This window comes from Cervus elaphus, chromosome 23 (assembly GCF_910594005.1).
Source record: "Cervus elaphus chromosome 23, mCerEla1.1, whole genome shotgun sequence".
NCBI lineage: Eukaryota > Metazoa > Chordata > Mammalia > Artiodactyla > Cervidae > Cervus > Cervus elaphus.
The window spans coordinates 34,259,006-34,278,966 of NC_057837.1; the positions used below are offsets into that span (position 1 = coordinate 34,259,006).

At 44.3% G+C, this 19,961-nt stretch overlaps 1 protein-coding gene and 1 long non-coding RNA gene across 8 annotated transcripts in view; one reads left to right on the plus strand and one right to left on the minus strand.

The window, feature by feature from the left end:
- Window positions 1–6,427, minus strand: part of ZEB1 (zinc finger E-box binding homeobox 1) — a 192,307-nt gene extending 185,880 nt beyond the window's left edge. For 4 of the 7 annotated variants that reach the window (XM_043883425.1, XM_043883421.1, XM_043883424.1 and 1 more), the window contains exon 1: window positions 6,290–6,427. In XM_043883425.1, the coding sequence (XP_043739360.1) occupies window positions 6,290–6,347 (58 nt within the window). In that variant the 5' untranslated portion in view covers window positions 6,348–6,427. Of the gene's footprint in view, window positions 1–4,212; window positions 4,938–6,289 lie in introns of those variants that run through there. The other 3 variants (XM_043883423.1, XM_043883422.1, XM_043883426.1) reach the window with 2 other exon arrangements.
- LOC122681394 overlaps window positions 5,662–19,961 on the plus strand; it is a 166,204-nt gene continuing 151,904 nt past the window's right edge. The window contains exon 1 of the long non-coding RNA XR_006336957.1: window positions 5,662–6,068. This is a non-coding gene — a long non-coding RNA (uncharacterized LOC122681394). The remainder of the gene's footprint in view (window positions 6,069–19,961) is intronic.

Genomic DNA, 19,961 nt, shown 5'->3' on the forward strand with positions numbered 1-19,961 from the left:
ATGGACTTGAATACTTTTTTTGGCTGATACTTTTGGAATCTTTCAATTTATCTACACCCGAATGATATTCTCCAAAGTATGTTCTAACAAAATTAATGAAGTGGGTTGTAAACATTAATTTTTTTCTCTGAACACAATCTACTAGAGGGCCTCTTGCTATTTAAGTATACTGCCATACTTTCAAGACACCCAGTTTCAGGTTAACCAGCAGCATAAACCACCCCCATCATGCACACAACATACTTAAAAACTGTATTTGGTAAAATCAATGCCCTAAGAATGCTTCCTTTACAGCTATCATTCTTCAAGCACTGTTCCACAGGGATGTTTGTCAAAGGGACAAACTTCCAATTATGACACAAAGAAATTCGGGGAACTGACGGCTAGTTAACAGTGCTGTACGCTGTACTTGAGAGCTGCTATGAGAGAAGAGGCTGAATGTTCTCATCATGACAACAACCAACTGGTAATTATGTGAGGTGAAGGGTGTGTTAACTAACCTTGCTGTGGTCAACACACTGCAATACATATGTGTATCAAATTATCACATTGGACACCTTAAACTTACACGGCGCTATGCGTCTATTACATCTCAGTAAAACTAGAAAAAATAAGAAAAAAGCCGCCACTGTCGCATCCCAAGGAAAGATGATTTCCTACACCAAAGCTTATACAGAAGGTCACATTTCATTTTAACCAAGGTTGCTGCAAAACTTTTCCTACTCTGTGTATATCCATTTATTTTCCACTTTCAATACACCTATTTTAGCTATTATTTAGCTAGTTATATGCACAACATAGTCTTTCAAAAAGTATTTTCACTTTATATTTTATTTCATTTTTAATATATTGCAGTTTATTTCCTAATTAAGGCACTTTAAAAATTTTAAATTTTATGCCAGTAATGAACTTTATTTAGCTTATAGGTCTGGTGGAAATGAAGAGACATTGCCCCATAAATTAGTGATCATACTGCAAGGATTGTGGTGGTGGTGATGGTTTAGTCACTAAGTCAGGTTCCACTCTTGTGGCCCCATGGACCACAGCCCACCAGGCTCCCCTATCCATGGAATTTCCAAGGCAGGAACACTGGAGTGAGTTGCCATTTCCTTCTCTAGAGGATCTTCCCCTTTTTCACGCCTAAATACTACTATCATTTCATCAAGTCCTCTAACCTCCCATTGCGCTTTTGCACATTAACGCATATCTTCTCCCAAAATCTGTGTGATTTTTCTTTACCTCTTCTGTAATTCACGACAGGTAGTTAAGAGTAGCTAGTGATATAATTCCACATGATACTGCATCTGTGTTTACATCTGGCTCTAATCACATGCTTAGAAGTGATTTATAGAAGGGAAAGCAAAAAAGGAGAAAAAAATAAAAACACAACCAGGAGAAATAATTATGCTGTTATTTTAAATGTATCATTTCCAATTTGATAGAACTTTCTTACCATATGCTTCAAAGCTATCAAAATTGCAAACACAGGGTATGGTATTTTTAAAAATACTGTCTACAAGAAAGAAGAGAAAGTAATAACCAAATATTCCATATGTTTTTATATCAGAGTCATCTTAACAAGTAATTGATGCTTCCAATTTATAAGATAGTTTAAGTTTTGCTCCAAGCTACAACTGCACATGTCATAGCTTCATGGTAAAGTTCCTTAGTTCATCAAAAAAAAAAAATAAGTAAACCAACACTATTCACTATTGAGTCTTAAGAACTGGTAGAAAAGCAATCTGAAGAACTACGTCAGGAAATGTGAAACTATACACACAAACACACACTCTTGAAGAACTATGACACCCTAAAATGAGAAATTCACACAAGTTTACCTGATAATGCAGTTAATTTCTACCTGAATTCCTACAATTCAAGATAAAGAGTATTACAATTGCATTATGGTAATGGTGTTGGTGCATTAATAGAGAAACCATTAAAAATAATTAGGGAAATAAATATTTGTGACAGTTGACCTAAGTAGGAATTCCAAAAGTTTACAGTTACATTAACATAATTATATAGACACAGACTGAAAAGCTATAAATACACTGAATCTTGTGCAATATAAATTATAGTATCAATTTACATTTGTTGAAAAGTAAGAATTCTCTGAATACAAGCATACTAATTAAGAAACTGCAAAGATTTTTAAATGAATTTAAAACTTCAAAACAAATGTACATTCCTTAATTTTCAGTTGGTCAATTTAAAATTTATGTACCACCTGATTCTGAATCTTAATTAGAAGGGGCGGGAAAGACAATATCTAAAAATCACTAACATCTGAGTAACCGCTGTTTAATACCTTCTTCAGAAGTTGTCTGCCAACCCATGTATAGTTCAAGTCTACATAAATTATGAAAAAATAATTACACAGTATCACCAATCAATTTGAAATTTTCTTACCATATTCAAGCATTTACATCTTTAATGTCTAAAAGTATATATTCCCAGAGATCTTACTATGAATGAAAAAGGGAGTTAAAAAATATAGTAATTATGTAAAATAAATATGGACAAATCATTACATATTCTTCTCCAAACCTACCAACATAAAACTTTAAGAAAGCAGTAATACAACTGGTCTAAAGCAAGACTAAATTGATAGCAACCTCAATTTCAAGATTCAAAAAGATCAAATTGATAAAACTATCCAAGCTAAAACAATCGTACTTCTTTCCAGTCCTGGCAGCCTAGAAAATGCTTATGCCTAATTTACCTAGGGCTAGTTTTAAATAACGGTTAAGACCCAGAATTACATGGAAGGTCCCTATCAAAGCAGAGGTCCCAAATCAACAGGAGATACGGCAGGTTTATGGTATACTAAAGCAATAATCATTTTTGTTAGCATCCTCTACTGGTGATTTCCAAAGACAGCAAGCAGAAATGCAGACGACAGAAGATGTACCTGCTAGTCCCTCCAGGGTGAATTAACCAGTGTGTGGGTCATTAGTGACTAGAGTACGCTTCTCCAAAAAAAAAAAGTAACCACAAAGAGAAGTGGAAAATGAGAAGACAGATTTTGAAAATACAACAAACAAAGCATTACATTATAAATGGTAAAAAAATCAATTTAAGCCATTCTAATGCCACTCCTTTAGAGACAACTAACATCATTACCGTAAAGTTACTACATAAGGTTTGATGCTTTCGTCAAACCTTGCTCAATTGGTTTGCCCCTGTCAAGTCACATTACTTGATGCTCCCATGAATATCCTACTCTGCAGATGTATTCCAGAGAAGAAATTAAAATATTTTACTGGAGGCTGAGCAGAAAATCTGCATGCCTTATTTCAAAATGAACAAAAAAATTATTTACATATAAATTACAGCATAAAGCACCTCCATGACTATCTCCCACTGTATACATCACATCATTTATTCCTTCATTAAAAAGATTGAAGAGTTAACATTTTTTCCAAGCGATTCTCTCCAGTAAACAACTGCAACTTACATATGATTGCGTTGCTAAGAAATCCTAACCAGCACCTATCCTGAGGTTTCACAACACAATGGCATGTAACTTCATTTTTAATTTGCAAATCAGGAGGCTTAATCAAATAGCGTGGCTGTAATAATCAGCAATGGATGAAATGCATCTGAGAACAAAAAGAAATACAAGGACGGAGCCAAAAGTGATGAAAATGGAAGATACCTGTAGTAGCACAGTGCTATCCGAAACACCTTTTGTTTTCTGAGAGTAATGCTCACTGCAGACAAGACGTTTTGTGCTAAACATCCCCAAATCTGTTTTTCTAATATTAAACACAAAGGAAAAACACTGACAGCAAGCGTGGTAAATAAATCCCTCCCTTGAGAACGAAAGCAGCAGACAGGAGGGGGCTGACATACATGCAGGAGAAAAACTAAACACCATCTTTTTTCTACCTGCACAAGTTGCCATTTGCTGCAGCGATCCAACAGCTCTCTTTCCTGTTGATTTCAAGTACCTTTCAGGATCGCTTTTTCCCCTTAAGTCATCTGTTGATATGCCTGATGGGTGTAATATTCACATCCCAGGATCTTTAGAAGAAAAATCCATCCTTTCCTGCTCAGGTAAACATGTTTACAGCAGCTGCACAGACGCTGGGTGGTTCAGACTCACATGTCACACACATGTCGTCAGCAACAAGAAAAGCCCCTTTCTCTGGCGATGAACATTTTAAATAAGGTAAAACGCGAACAGCCCTTTCCAGACCAACTTACCTTTCATAAAGCCACATCAGCAACAGCAACAGCTCAATATAGCACACACACTGTTTGACGCTAAAACAGGAAATTAAAATTGCAATAGCCTGTGCTCCGCTCCTGGCCGTAACAAGTCATCTCTCCACAACGAGGACGCCAAATATTAGTTATCGATCATCACTTAACAGACGTCTTTAAAATGCAAATGTGTATTTGGATAACTAAGACCGTTCACGAAAGCGGCGATTTCAATGTCGGCTCGAATAAATTAAAATTACGTTTACATCTTGAAACCGCCTAAAAACCTCCGTATCTGCTTCTAGACAGGAAATCCCACACAAAATCTAAAATTGCCAGGAAAGGTTACAAAACCTCGCGTTTCGCATCCCGGAGGGGAGGGAGAAAGGGAGCCCGGGCCTGGGGGTGGGGCGAGCGCCGGAGAGTTTTGACTTAAACCCGTATTTCCTCATTTTCTGGAGGATACGGCGATCCCGTTCCAGGCGCATTTATTTCCCTACTCTCAGAAACTCGTTTTAAAAATAACGCAGGAACCCATACGAGCCCCTCGGTCCGCTAGGTCCGTGCAATTCCTTATATAGACTCGGCCGCAGCCAGCGGCAGGGCCGTAGCCGCCCATTATTCTCCAAACAGGTACCGGGCGGGCGGGGGCCGCGCTCCGGCCTCGGCCCTGTCGCCGCAGGAACTGTCCAGACAATACCCACCAGCAGACGGTCGCCGCGGAGCGGGCGGGCGGGCGGGCGCAGCATCGCCCCCCAGATAAGCAGAAATGCAACCAACTTCCACCGTCTCTCCCCACCGCAAAGGGCGAGTGTGCAACCCTCCAATACATGTTCGGGGCTCGCTCGCTCGCTCTCCCGTTATTATTGTTATTTTTCTAAACTCTCACGCCAGGCAGATGGGGGGGGGGGTGCGCCCCTCCCCGCGCAGCATCAGCTCTCATTAGTAAACCCGGCGGGCAGCGGCGCCCCGCGTCCGTCGGTCCGGCCGCCCCCCTCCCCCACACTCCTTCCACCCGAGACCCCGAGCGCCATCCAAGCTCCCTTCGCCGGCTTCACGCCCTGCGCGTCCGGCCCAGGTAACAACTTCCCCAAACCGAAAGAGAACAAGGGAGGCGCACGCTCGGCAGCCCATCCCCGCGCGAAGGAGGCGTCCTCCCGGGCGGGGGGACCTGTCTGCGGTGCTTCCCGGTCCCGAAACCAGGTAACAACTCTGCCAACCCGCCGCCGCCGCCCCCTACACACAAACCCCGCGGCTCCCACGGCCGCGGTTCCGCGCCCGCCCCGCCCGCCGGCTCCCCGCGGGACGCGGACCGCGCTCGGGGCGCTTAAGGGACCCGCACCCCACCCCGAGGACCGTGAAGCCCCGTCCCGCGCCGAGCGCGCCTTGCCGGCCGCTCCCAACTTTACCGCCACCGGCCCGGCCCGTCCGCCCGCCGCGCGCTCCGCGCACACGCGCGCACGGACGACACGCAGCCCGCGGCCGCCGCGTCCCGCTGCCGCGCGCCCGCAGCCCGGCCAAGCCGCGGGGCCCGAGCCACCGCGCCGGCGGGGCCGCGGCGCGCGGAAGCCACTCTGCACGGGCAAGCGTCGGGCACAAGTTAGTTCCTCGGCTCCGGGGCCTCGGAGCCGCGGGGACGAAACGCCGAGGGCGCCGAGGAGGCGGGGAGGGGGGCGCCGAGGGGGCACAAGAGTGGGGGAAAAGTGCGGAAAGAAGCAACAGCCGCTCCCCCCCGAGCCCAGAAAAGTGGGCGCCGCGTCCCGGCCGCCCGCCCGCGCCGGGGATGCGGCGGCGGCGGCGGCTAACGGTCCAGCGAGGCGGCAGGGGCGGCGGGAGCCGCTAGGCGGAGAGACCAGGTAAGAGACATAACGGTTCAGGGAGAGCGGGCGGCCGCGGCGCGGCTCCGGCGGCGGCGGCCCGGAGGGGGGCAGAGAGCACTACTTTCTACTTTCCCACTCCACTTGGCCCGTCCCTGCCCGGCCGCCCCCAGCCCAGCTCGCCCCCCTCGCCCTCGGGGGCGCCCCGGCCGCCCGGCTCCCCCTGACTCCGCCGCTCCCCGGTCCCCTCCGCCACTCACCGTTATTGCGCCGCGGGTTCGCCTGCTTTCTGCGCTTACACCTGGGGCCATCCGCCATGATCCTCTCGCTTGTGTCTAAATGCTCGAGTCACCTCCTCCCCCTCCCTCCCTCCCCCTTTCCCCCCCCCGCCCCTCCGCCTCCACCCCTCCCCCCTCCCCACCGCACCTGGTTTACGACACTCGCGGCTTTACGACATCACCTTCCTTACACCTAGAGCCACTCGCTCTACGGCCGGAACCTTGTTGCTAGGGAGAGGACGGTTTGCGGCAGACGGGGGAGCAGCTGAGTTTGCATGGAGGGGCGAGGAAAAAGTTTCCTCCAGGTGTCGCGGGCGGGGGTGGCGGGGTGGGGGCGCGGGGGAACCGTGCGGACGTGGTCCGGAGGGCGACTGGCCGTCGGAGCCGAGAAAGGTAAAATAGGAGCTCTGAACTGGCCACACCCGCTGCTGCCGCCAGGGGCACGTTCGGGTCTGGCTGATTCTCGCAGGCATCCCGTGCCCTCGGAGCCGCCCCCGGAGTGGCGGGATCAACCTGTCCTCCTTCGGCCTTACGGGGGGCGTGGTGGGGGGGCGGTTCACGCAACCCCGGCCGCCCGGGGATGCCCCGCGATCGGGGGGCGGGCAGGCGGGTCTGGGGAGCGGCGGGCGGCTGTTTCGGGACACGCGGCGCCCCGAAACTACCTGACCCCGCACGTCGGACTCCCTGCCCCTCCTCGGACGTACAGTTCCCCCCCCCGCCAAGCAAACCGGGGGTGGGAAGTGACTTCAACGAGGTAGAAGTTCAGCTGGACCGAAAGAGGGGCGAGAAGTTCCGCTTGCGAGCCACCTCGGCGGTGAAGCGGAATGAGTAATCCCCACGCCGGCCTGTCTCACTTCCTCCTGCGCGCTGGGCGCTCACCTGCTGTCACCTCGGCCGCCCCCGCCCCCAGGCCGCGCCCTTCTCCCTGCGGCCACGTCTGCCCTGCTCCCCCCGCCCCTCCCCAGTACATCGCCCAGATCCGAGGCCCCCAGACTTAAAGAGTTAGGGTGTTAACAGGCCACAATTTAGTATCTGGGTGGGCAGCGGTCGCTGTGCAGAAACTTAGGGAGTGAAACGAGGGCTGGCAGGTGTGGTCTTGGCAGGTGATGGATGGCGATCTTATCTCGATCTGCGTACAAGTTCAGGGATTTCTGAAAGACCACGTAGATACCAGCACAAATACCAAGAAGGTCACGTCTTCAGTATTGAGTAGAGACTTCGCTCTCCCCTCCTCCCTGCCTTCAAATGAGGAAATGTCTTTGGGACCAACTTGAGAGAATACAGCTGAGCTGTGTTTCGAATAATAAAGAGTTATAAATGAACATTGTAAGAGATGATAGCTAAAGAAGTTGAGAAGACTGAAACGTCACAAAGTATTAGAAGTAACAGTCAACCTAGCACAGTGCTGTCACATTAGGTGCTCAACAAATTTATGCCTATGATTTTTGTCATGACGATGGCAGGACTTTTTTATTATGTTAATTTTTTGAACACCATCCAGGCTTTTGGAAGATTCATTAATAATCTCTCCAAACCTTTCATCTGAAATAAATTTACAGCTGAAGTCTAGTAATTTAAAATTAGAAAGTTTAATCCTGAATATAGATGAAAATTTTCTTTCCCACGTTTGCTTTGGCATTTTGATAAGTGGATGTGTTATTTATTGGTGCATGAAAGGGGACTGTAACTATTCTTTGCTGTACATTATGTCTGTGTGCCTGGTCTCTTCCTCAGTACCAAAGCTAGAATCATCACTCTTAATAATCATCTTAAGTACAGGCAGTCCTGATCGCAATACCATGTTCACCGAACTTGTGCATGTGAGAACCAGAATAAGGGTCATGCATTGCTTGGTTCAAGTGGTGATTTTTCCCTACCCTCCCAAGAGCTATATAATGTTCTTCAGTTGCAGGCTTCTGAATCAGCTTAGACTTTATCCTTTGCGGGCATCCCTGCCTCACCTCTCAAAACACACACACACACACACCCCTGCCCCCCCCCACACACACACCCCTGCCCCCCCACACACACACCCCTGCCCCACCTCTCAACACACACACACACACACCCTGCCCCATCTCTCAACACACACACACACCCTGCCCCACCTCTCAACACACACACACACACACCCTGCCCCACCTCTACACACACACACACACACACAAACACCCTGCCCCACCTCTCAACACACACACACACCCTGCCCCACCTCTACACACACACACACACACACACACACACACCCTGCCCCACCTCTACACACACACACACACACACACCCTGCCCCACCTCTACACACACACACACCCTACCCCACCTCTACACACACACACACACACAAACACCCTGCCCCACCTCTCAACACACACACACACCCTGCCCCACCTCTACACACACACACACACACACCCTGCCCCACCTCTACACACACACACACACACCCTGCCCCACCTCTACACACACACACACACACACACACACCCTGCCCACCTCTCAACACACACACCCTTTTTACAGCTACCCAGCCAGAAAGGAAAAAAAAGTACTTTCTAACTCAAGCACACATTTCACTTAGTCTTAAACTTAGGAAGTATCACACCTTTTACTGAAGTAACCTGTCCTGATCCACCTACTAAGCTTTCTTCTGTGTTCATGGGAGTGTGCTCGGTTGTGTCGGGCTCTTTGCAACCCCATGGACTGTAGCCTGCCAGGCTCCTCTGTCCTTGGGATTATCCTGGCAAGAATCCTGGAGTGGATTGCCATTTACTCTTCCAGGGGATCTTCTGACCCAGGGATCTAACCTGCATCTCCTGTGTCTCCTGCATGGGCAGGCAGATTCTTTACCACTGAGCCACCTGGGAAGCCCCTTCTGTGTTTATCCTCACCTTGAAATCAGATACAAAGTGAAGGAATAAACCAAGCATGAGTTAAACTGTCTTTAGTGGTTACTGGTTTAGTTAGTTTGGGCCAGACTATTCAGCTCCTTGCAGACAGATACCTTTTTTTCCCCCTTTTGCTTGCTTGTTCATTTCTGTACCCTCAGTACCTGGTAGGGTACCTAGTCACATAGCAGATACTTGATAAGTAATTTTTTTTTTAAGTTAGTACCATTGACCTTTTCTGGATCTGTTCTTGGCTATAAACTAAGGGTGGTTTATCTGCCTTCATCACATTAATTCTTAGGGGCTGTTGAAATTATGGATGTGAAAGCCATTTATTGTCATTTATATCCTGCCTTATTTTGAGAATAATTGCTGTCGATTTTAGATTCTCCACAGTCATTTTCCCCCTAAATGATTAATCCTGCTCACTTCTGTTTTTTAAATATGCACAGGAAATACTGATATACCAAACTTTCTAATACAGAATTTCAATTTTTTTAAAATGCTGTAGTAATAGGTTAGTGGAGGACAAAGGATCCTGGCATGCTATAGTCTGTGGTATCACACAGAGTCAGACATGACTTAGCAACTGAACAATAACAGATTGTAAACATAATATATGTTTAAATGCATTTTATTTACTATGATGTTCCCAAAATTATTGAACTCTTAAGCTGAAAATAAAGCAGGCAAAAGTAAATCTCAGAATAGAGTGCTGCTTTAAACCTGATGCATATATGATGGTTGCTTATCTCTTAAATATAACTGAAGAATTGGAAAAAAATCTTGTGAAAAACTCTAGAAAAGGAATTTCTAAATAAATGTGTTAAGATTTAGGTTTGTTTAGTCAATTATACTTCAAAATTTAGGTTTCCTTAAACAAGATGGGGATACTAGTTAGAGTTTAACATGTGCGCTGTACTGTTGGTTTTTAGTATTTGTGGTGTCATTATACAATGTATATTCAATGTGTACTCCTAATTTTAATGTCACTGAAATGTTAACACTGCTTCTGGAGAGCACTGGGATTGCACATGCTGAAGGAGAGGTATTCTGCTAAAAATGAATTACTGTAATCTTTTCTAAATTTACAGGGAAAATGTAAATCAGTGGAATATTTTCAATATTGAGTTTTCTATAAATTTTTCATAAATCCTTTGCACCTGCTATTCACATTCCATGTAAGATTCATGTATACAGTAGGATAAAATTTGACATAGTTAAGTTTAAAATGTGCATATTTCATGGTGTCCCACTTGGAGCATATGATTTCCACGTACCTCACTTTCTGAGCATATTGGAGAAGTATAATATTCTGTGTGTGCATCTTCTGTTGTTCAGTTGTGTCCGACTCTTTGCGACCCCATGGACTGTAGCTCGCCAGGCTCCTCTGCCCATGAGATTTCCCAGGCAAGAATACTGGAGTGTGTTACCATTTCCTTCTCCAGGGTAATATTCTACAATCTGTCAAAATAAGAAATCAGTTATTTTCGTGGAAAGATTATATATTTCATGAAATAAGTTGACTACATTAACTTGTAATTAAAAAAAAATCTTAAAGTCTTGAAAAGAATCCATTTGAGACATGTTATCCATCAAAGGAAAGAATGGAGAAGCCCCGCAGAGAGGTGCTCTCAGTCTGTGGCTCAGTAGTGACCCTGGATGTGTGGTTCACAGGGAGTCAGGGCAACTGTGTGTCACTGCGTCTGGAAGCAAACATGGCTGCCATGTGATGCAGAACCAATGGTTGGCCTAAGGACCCACACACACTTTTCTAATGAGGCCTCCCAGGAGGCAGTAATAGGGACAGGTGTCCCCAAACCTCCATGTGATTTTATTATATATATTGCATCATGAAACAGGTTTTCCTTCTCTAGGGAATAAGGCTCCTATTTTTCATATAAATTCCTGAAATGTTAACCCATGGGGCTTCTTATTTGGAGGACAGTTTTTCAGGAACATTTCTAACAGATGTTAAGTATAAATAAATGCAGACAGAATGTTTGAAGGCAGTTAATAAACATCTAAGAAGTAGTTTCTATAAAATCACAATAATTAAAACGATTGCTTTCCAAGGCTGCCTCTACAGAAGATAGGTCACCTATTACTGAAATCCTTTATGAACATGAGTAGCATTTTTCTCGTATACTTAACAACTATAGGTAGGTAATTTGTACTAGGGATGGGGAAGCAACGGACATGTTTAGGATTTGAGGGCATTTTAAGAATCTTGTGGTATCAGAGGTCTTATATCAGGTTTCTACTGGTGTTTTTTCCCTTTTGTCTCAATGTATTTCCTTTCTCTGGCATCTTCGCTTATGTTTTGCAGCTGACTGGTTCTGCTACAGAATATTGCTCTTTCTTTGACCTAAAGTCCTGGCCTTCTGTATTCCACAGACCTTCAGTTATAATCATTGCCTCTATTCCATCCTTTCAGTATGCATGTTAAGAATATTTGCAGTCAGTATCAGGTTTTAAATGTCCCATCATTGTGTTAAGCTCACATGGAAAAGTCGGCAATTAGAAACACCATGTTCAGATAGATCCACAGCTTTAAGGCTCCTGATCAGGCACTTCTCAGTTTTTCATCTTATACCTCAATTTCTTTGCTCTACGTTGTTGTCTTAAATAAATAGATCACACCTGTGCCCCTCTCGACTGTCTCATGTGTTAATCATTCTCTTCATCTTTATCCCAGATCTCTTTGGGTCAGTTGCCTTCTGTTTTTTTTCAAGGTTTTTTGAATCATCCCCGCCCTGTAAAATGCTTTTACAGAAAAGTATTATGAAGAATGAAAAACTATGCTGGTTATCCTCTGACCCTCAGAATTCCTTCATTGCATTTCTGTACCATGAAAAGCTGGTTTCTGTGGACCACATCCCCCAGGCTCCTTTGCCCTTTGCTTTCTGTTCAGTTTGAGCCAGTTTGGAGGCATTGGCAGATGATCAGAGGAAGGAAAGAGAGAGAGGTCAGGATATTAATTTCACCTTCCCCCACATGCCCTCCTGCCTGTCTGTGGCTTTTGGCAGGAACTTCATTCCTCTACCTAAGGCCATGGCTCGGATCAGACAGTCCTGTCCCATGGCTACAGGTCTCGGCAAGTACCAGAAATGGCTCCTTCCCTTCGTCCCCTCAGACTGGAGATGGTCATGGTTTCCTCCTTATAGTTGTGAGTCCTTATCCCTCGTTGGTTCCTCTAATGCCTTCCCACATCACTGTAAGTGGTCTCTTTATCAGACTCTTCGATTTACCTTTGGAGTGTGCCATCTGTTGCCTGCCAGGCCCCTGAGTTGTACACACCTAGAAATGTGTTTTTATCCTATTTCTAATCAAGAATTGTTTCCATGAATTACAACACTAAAGTTTGAATGTGACGTAGATGCCTTATGTCATCATTGTCAGGCATATGCTCATGTCCTAATAAGTGAAAATGCAAAACCTGGCAGATGCTGCATAAAAATGTGCTGGAGTCTATGACATACACTTATTCAGTTACTGTTTTTGTCAGGAAGCCCCCTGCCTTAGTTGATCTAAAGTAAGAGAAACTACTTTTATATACTTAAAACAATGGGCCGGGGGAAGCAGTGCTTCAGTAGTAAGATGGAGAAGGTGGTTGTTCCCATCAGTTTCTCCCTGTTTTAATAATGGGACCACCCACGCTTATCACATGGCCCCCGGAATGGTCCGTGCACCTACCTCGTTGCTACTGTGCTGCTCAGTCCTGGTCTGTGAGTGATGTGCTGGTTGATGAAGTCTCTCAGGAGAAGTGGTTCACCATTCCTTCTCTTCCTGCTGGCTGGAATCAGACCTGCTGGCCAGAGTCCCGTTAAGGAAGGCACACCAATAAGATCAGAGGGGCCTGAGTCCTTGATGCCACAGGAAAGCTTGTAACTTCTGCCTCCAGGTCTCTGTTACAGAGACAAGTCAACCTACATCTTTTTTCAGCTGCTGTTGTCTCAGGTTTTCTGTCACATGCAGCCAAAGTTAATCCTGTTTGGTGTAGGTATGTGAATTAGTTTCCTGTTGCTGCTGTTAAAAAAAAAAAAAACACCCAAACTTGGTGGCTTAAAACAACACAATACATTATCCTACATTTCTGGAAATCAGAAGCCAAAATGGGGCTCACTGGGCCAAAATGAAGGTGTTGGCATGATTGGGTTTCTGCTGAAGGCTCTAATGGAGAAACCATTTCCTGGCCCTTTCCAGCTTCTTAGGTCCCTCCCCATCCTTCGACTCCTGGGCAGCTTCTATCTTCAAACCCAGCAGCACCGGGCAGAGCCCATGCTTGTCATGCTGCCCGATCACTGGCTCTAATCCTGCTTCCCTCTTCCACGTCTGAGGGCCTTTGCGATTAGATTAGGTCCTCCTGGCTCATTCAAGTTATCGTTCCATTTTAAGGTCAGCTGATTATGATTAGGCTTACCCCATCTGCATCCTTATTTTCTCTTTGCCTGGTGACCTGACATATACATCCATTCTGTGCCCATGGCATTAGGGCATAGACATCTTTGGGGGGCACTATGCCTCCCAAAGGATGCAAGCTTTAAGCTTCATGATTGAGAAGTATGTTTGTGTTGATTAATCAGTGCATCTTAATTGATAAGCAGCTGTAAAGCATTTCACTAAGTGGTCATTATTTTTTATATAACATTTAACATTGGGCCACATAGAAGTTCTAATAATAATCCTTTGGTTCATTTATTCACTTAATAGTCTTTTTTTTCCCTCCACCTAATGTTCTTGACTGTATTCTAATGTGACAGGTGCTGGGTGAGGCTACAAATGCCTAATTTGGTCCCCAGCCTCAAGAAGTTTTGCAGGATTGTGTAATAAACAAGTTGACAAAGAGGCTGCTGCATAAATGTCCACGAGAGACACCTAAAGTTGCCTGGAGTCAAGGAAGTCTTGAAGAAGTGATGGAATTTGTGAGGAGGAGGAGAGAAGCCTGTTAAAGACAGAAGTCACAATATAGGCAGAAATCTCCAGATGAAAGTGTATTGTGGAGCGGGGGTGGGGGGAGGTGGCAAGTCCAGTAGAATGAATGCATCGAACAGAAAAACCCACATGTTCCAGAAGAGGCTACAGAGGTGGGTGGGCAGGAAACAAATCCTATGAAGATGCTAAGGTTTTATAGTGATGAGTTGTAGCCATGGAAAGGTTTTTTTTAAATCAAGAGTGTCCATGTTGTACATGATGTTAATTAGTGTTCTGAGCATGGGGGATGAGGGGATGAGCAGAACAGCAAATATCAAGAGAATTTTAAAAGTTTGTTTTTCCTCTTGAATAATCATTTATAAAGGAATAACTGAGCAAGTAAAAGCAATACAAGCTGTGACTATCCAAACGAAGCACAGATGCAAGATAACATTTCCAGATTATATTAGCAAGTAATATAATAATATTAAAAGCAATATAAAGCATAATTGTGATTTCTAATATAAACACTGTCACATACAGTGTTTATATTAGTAGTAGAATTGTTTCAGGTTATACATTCTTGCAGTAGTCTTACTAGCTCCTAATACTGCCTTAGTACATGGTTCAGTTCAGTTCAGTTCAGTTGCTCAGTCGAGTCCGACTCTTTGCGACCCCATGAATCGAAGTACGCCAGGCCTCCCTGTCTATCACCAACTCCCAGAGTTTACCCAAACTCATGTCCGTTGAGTCGGTGATGCCATCCAGCCATCTCATCCTCTGTCGTCCCCTTCTCCTCCTGCCCCCAATCCCTCCCAGCATCAGGATCTTTTCCAATGAGTCAGCTCTTCGCATGAGGTGGCCGAAGTATTGGCATTTCAGCTTCAGCATCAGTCCTTCCAATGAACACCCAGGACTGATCTTTAGGATGGACTGGTTGGATCTCCTTGCAGTCCAAGGGACTCTCAAGAGTCTTTTCCAACACCATAGTTCAAAAGCATCAATTCTTTGGCGCTCAGCTTTCTTCAGTCCTACTCTCACATCCATACATGACCACTGGAAAAACCATAGCCTTGACTAGATGGACTTTTGTTGGCAAAGCAATATCTCTGCTTTTTAATATGCTATCTAGGTTGGTCATAACTTTCTTTCCAAGGAACAGTGTCAGACTTTATTTTTGGGGGCTCCAAAATCACTGCAGATGGTGAATGCAGCCATGAAATTAAAAGACGCTTACTCCTTGGAAGGAAAGTTATGACCAACCTAGTACATGGTTCAGTTCAGTTCAGTCGCTCAGTTGTGTCTTGACTCTTTGTGACTCCATGAATCGCAGCACACCAGGCCTCCCTGTCCATCACCAACTCCCGGAGTTTACCCAAACTCATGTCTGTCTAGTCGGTGATGCCATCCAGCCATCTCATTCTCTGTCGTCCCCTTCTCCTCCTGCCCCCAATCCCTCCCAACTTCAGGGTCTTTTCCAATGAGTCAACTCTTCACATGAGGTGGCCAAAGTATTGGTATTTCAGCTTCAGCATCAGTCCTTCCAATGAACACCCAGGACTGATCTCCTTTAGGATGGACTGGTTGGATCGCCTTGCAGTCCAAGGGACTCAAGAGTCTTCTCCAACACCACAGTTCAAAAGCATCAATTCTTCGGCGCTCAGCTTTCTTCACAGTCCAACTCTCACATCCATACATGACCACTGGAAAAACCATAGCCTTGACTAGATGGATCTTTGTTGACAAAGTAATATCTCTGCTTTTTAATACGCTATTGAGGTTGGTCGTAACTTTCCTTCCAAGGAGTAAGCGTCTTTTAATTTCATGGCTGCATTCACCATCTGCAGTGATTTTGGAGCCCAAAAAAATAGTCTGACACTGTTTCCACTGTTTCCCCATCTATTTGCCATGAAGTGATGGGACCAGATGCCATGATCTTAGTTTTCTGAATGTTGAGCTTTAAGCCAACTTTTTCACTCTCCTCTTTCACTTTCAAGAGGCTTCTTAGTTCCTCTTCACTTTCTGCCATAAGGGTGGTGTCTCATGGTCAACAAAAGAGTCCAAAATGCAGTACTTGGATGCAGTCTCAAAAATGACAGAATGATCTCTGTTTGTTTCCAAGGCAAACCATTCAATAGCGCAGTAATCCAAGCCTATGCCCCAACCAGTAATGCTGAAGAAGCTGAACGGTTCTATGAAGACCTACAAGACCTTTTAGAACTAACACCCAAAAAAGATGTCCTTTTCATTATAGGGGACTGGAATGCAAAAGTAGGAAGTCAAGAAACACCTGGAGTAACGGGCAAATTTGGCCTTGGAGTAAGGAATGAAGCTGGGCAAAGGCTAATAGAGTTTTGCCAAGAGAACGCACTGGTCATAGCAAACTCCCTCTTCCAACAACACAAGAGAAGACTCTACACATGGACATCACCAGATGGTCAACACCGAAATCAGATTGATTATATTCTTTGCAGCCAAAGATGGAGAAGCTCTATACAGTCAGCAAAAACAAGACTGGGAGCTGACTGTGGCTCAGATCATGAACTCCTTATTGCCAAATTCAGACTTAAATTGAAGAAAGTAGGGAAAACCACTAGACCACTCAGATATGACCTAAACCAAATCCCTTATGACTATACAGTGGAAGTGAGAAATAGATTTAAGGGACTAGATCTGATAGACAGAGTGCCTGATGAACTATGGACGGAGGTTCGTGACATTGTACAGGAGACAGGGATTAAGACCAGCCCCATGGAAAAGAAATGCAAAAAGATAAAATGGTTGTCTGAGGAGGCCTTACAAATAGCTATGAAAAGAAGAGAAGTGAAAAGCAAAGGAGAAAAGGAAAGATATTCCCATTTGAATGCAGAGTTCCAAAAGATAGCAAGGAGAGATAAGAAAGCCTTCCTCAGCGATCAGTGCAAAGAAATAGAGGAAAACAACAGAATGGGAAAGACTAGAGATCTCTTCAAGAAAATTATAGATACCAAGGGAACATTTCATGCAAAGATGGGTTCGATAAAGGACAGAAATGGTATAGTACTTGGTATGACCTCAAAATTATGTACTAAATGAATAAATACTTTTTAAAAGGTTCTCCAATGTATCTTTTAATACTTGCCTTTTTCCCCCACTATCACATTTACTACAGCCCAACTCACAAAAGCTCATATCCTCTCCATTCAAATCCTGGTGTCTTCCAGTTTACCTCACATTTTCAGGAAGGCAGGCCAGTTTTCTTTCCCTAGTTTTCACTTTATCTCAGCACTTCCCCAGTTGTATCAGAGTCCTTGAGAATTGTACCACCAGCCCCACATAGCTGGTAATTCCCTCACCCACTTCAGAGCACATCGTACCTTCCATTATGGTGAGCGTTGACTATCTTTACTGCTTTACATCTCTCTCCTTGCCTAGTCTGAGGCTCTTCATCTTTGTATTTCGGATACCAAAAGCAATGCCTGTCTAATGGGAAGCACACTCGGTTAATTATGGAAAAGACTGAAAGCTCCTGCCATTCATTCATCATTCTGGTCGGGGGACTTTGTGAAGAGCAAATGAGATATTACATGTGAAGTTTTACATGCTGCCTGGCGCATGGCAAACAGTCAATGATTGGTACTACAACAAAAGCAAATTATTGGGCAAAGATCAGAGTCAGATGTTAAGAGCATAATCTACTAGCATTTCTACACAGTGCCTTTCTGTTCAGGCTAAAGGATAAGATAATTTTTATCCCTGAAAATGCCACTGAAGGTATAGGTGAAATGATTCTAATTAAAAAGAGAAGATGATATTAACGTGTTGTTTGTTTATCATCAATTAGGTTGTCTAGAAATACTATTGGCTCACATTAGCTATATTATCTCTAGAACATCTATCTACACAGTAAGTGAACTCCCTTTCCTAGAATGAGTAGCACTGTTTGCAATGCAGTTAGATCGTGTGTGGGCTTTTAAAAATTCAGATTACAGATTATGAAAGGAATATTAAAAATTCTTCTTTTCTTGGTTTATTTGTAACGGATACCAATTCAAAGTGGGTCAAGCCAAGAGCAGAGGTGCAGACACAGAGAATGGACCTGTGGCCGCAGGCGGGGAAGGGGAGGGTGGGATGAATTGGGAGAGTAGGATTGACATATATACACTACCACGTGTAATACATAGCTAGTGGGAACCTGCTGTCTAACACAGGGATCTCAGCTCCGTGCTCTGTGATGGCCTGGGGCTGGGGGGGTGCAGAGGTGGGAGGGAGGGTACACATACTGATTAGCGTAACAGCAGAAACTAACACAGCACTGGGAAGCAATTATCCTCCAGTTTAAAAAAAAAAAAATTGTTGTAGCCAGCCAGGCTCCTCTGTTCTTGGGATTCTCCAGGCAAGAATACTGGAGTGGGTTGCCATTTTCTTCTCCAGGGGATCTTCCCCACCCAGGGATCGAATGATTCCATATCTCCTGCTTTGCAGGCAGAATCTTTATCGCTGAGTCATCTGGGAAACCCAATTTTAAAAATAGGGAATAATAAAAAACAACGTGGCCCAAGAAAAAGGAATTTATAATAAGGATGTGAGTGGGATTTTCCCCATGGAGTCCTGAGTCAGGGAGGAGCTGGTCAGGAGTGAGGATCCGGAACACCTGTAGGTCTGCAGGCAGTGCTGCTCCCTTGCTCACCTCTGCACCCTGTGCGGTTCCGATTCGTTTTCTCTCTCGACCTCCTGCTCTGCTTGAGGGTGGGATGGACTCAGGAGAGGTCTGGGGAGACGCTGTAACATCACACAATGCTTGGGATGAAAACAGTCACCCCTACCCCTGCCCCAATGTCAGGACTGTTCACTTTTCACATGTGGTTTATACAATTACAATAATGCCTGTTTTTTTTGCCATATATGTATGTAGGAACGGTGTATAATTTAGTGTTATCCTACTTTCATTGAACATATAAAATTCATTTTCCCAGGTAGGCACATAGCCTTTATGATTGAACTTTTAATTTTTTTTTAACTTAACTGTGAAGTGAAGTTGCTCAGTCGTGTCCAGCTCTTTTCAACCCCATGGACCGTAGCCTACCATGCTCCTCCATCCTTGGGATTTTCCAGGTAAGAGTACCAGAGTAGGTTGCCATTTTCTTCTCCAGAGGATCTTCCCGACCCAGGGATAGAACCCAGGTCTCTTGCATTGTAGGCAGACACTTTACCATCTGAGCCACCAGGGAAGCCCTTAGTCCTACTTAACTGTAACATTCCTCAAATTGATATACTATAATTTACTAAACCAGTTATATCTTGTTGAACATTTACATTACATCCAGGTTTTTTGTTGTTGTTATGTGAAAAATGAACACTGTTTTTTGTCATCTACTAGAGAAATACTCTTAATATTGGAATTATTTAGTCAATGGAAATGAACATGGTTACATCTTTTTAAACCTGTCATCAGCATGCTTTTGAAAAGAGTTGTGTCACCTTATGATGCCACTGGAAATATAAGAATTGGTCTCACCAAGACTAAAAATTTTTGAAAATAGGCAGCGTATTCACACTGCTTGGAATCATACAGATAGTTCTGTGCTTTAGAATCTACAGGAAGACACTTAAATGAACTAATGAAGAACATATATGAATATATAGTAAATTCCATACTGGATTAAAACATTAATAATTCCATCCTTGAATCCTGAGACCTATTCAAGCGCTTTCATGCCTAGTATTAAAAATACATGTGTGTTTATTCATTTTTTATTTAAAATTCCCATGTTAGTGCAAGAACAGTTTATATTCTAAGCTTATCACTGGATTTTAAAATGCATGTCTAGTAAAATGAGAGTATTTAGAACTTTTGTAAGTTTCAAAATTCTCAC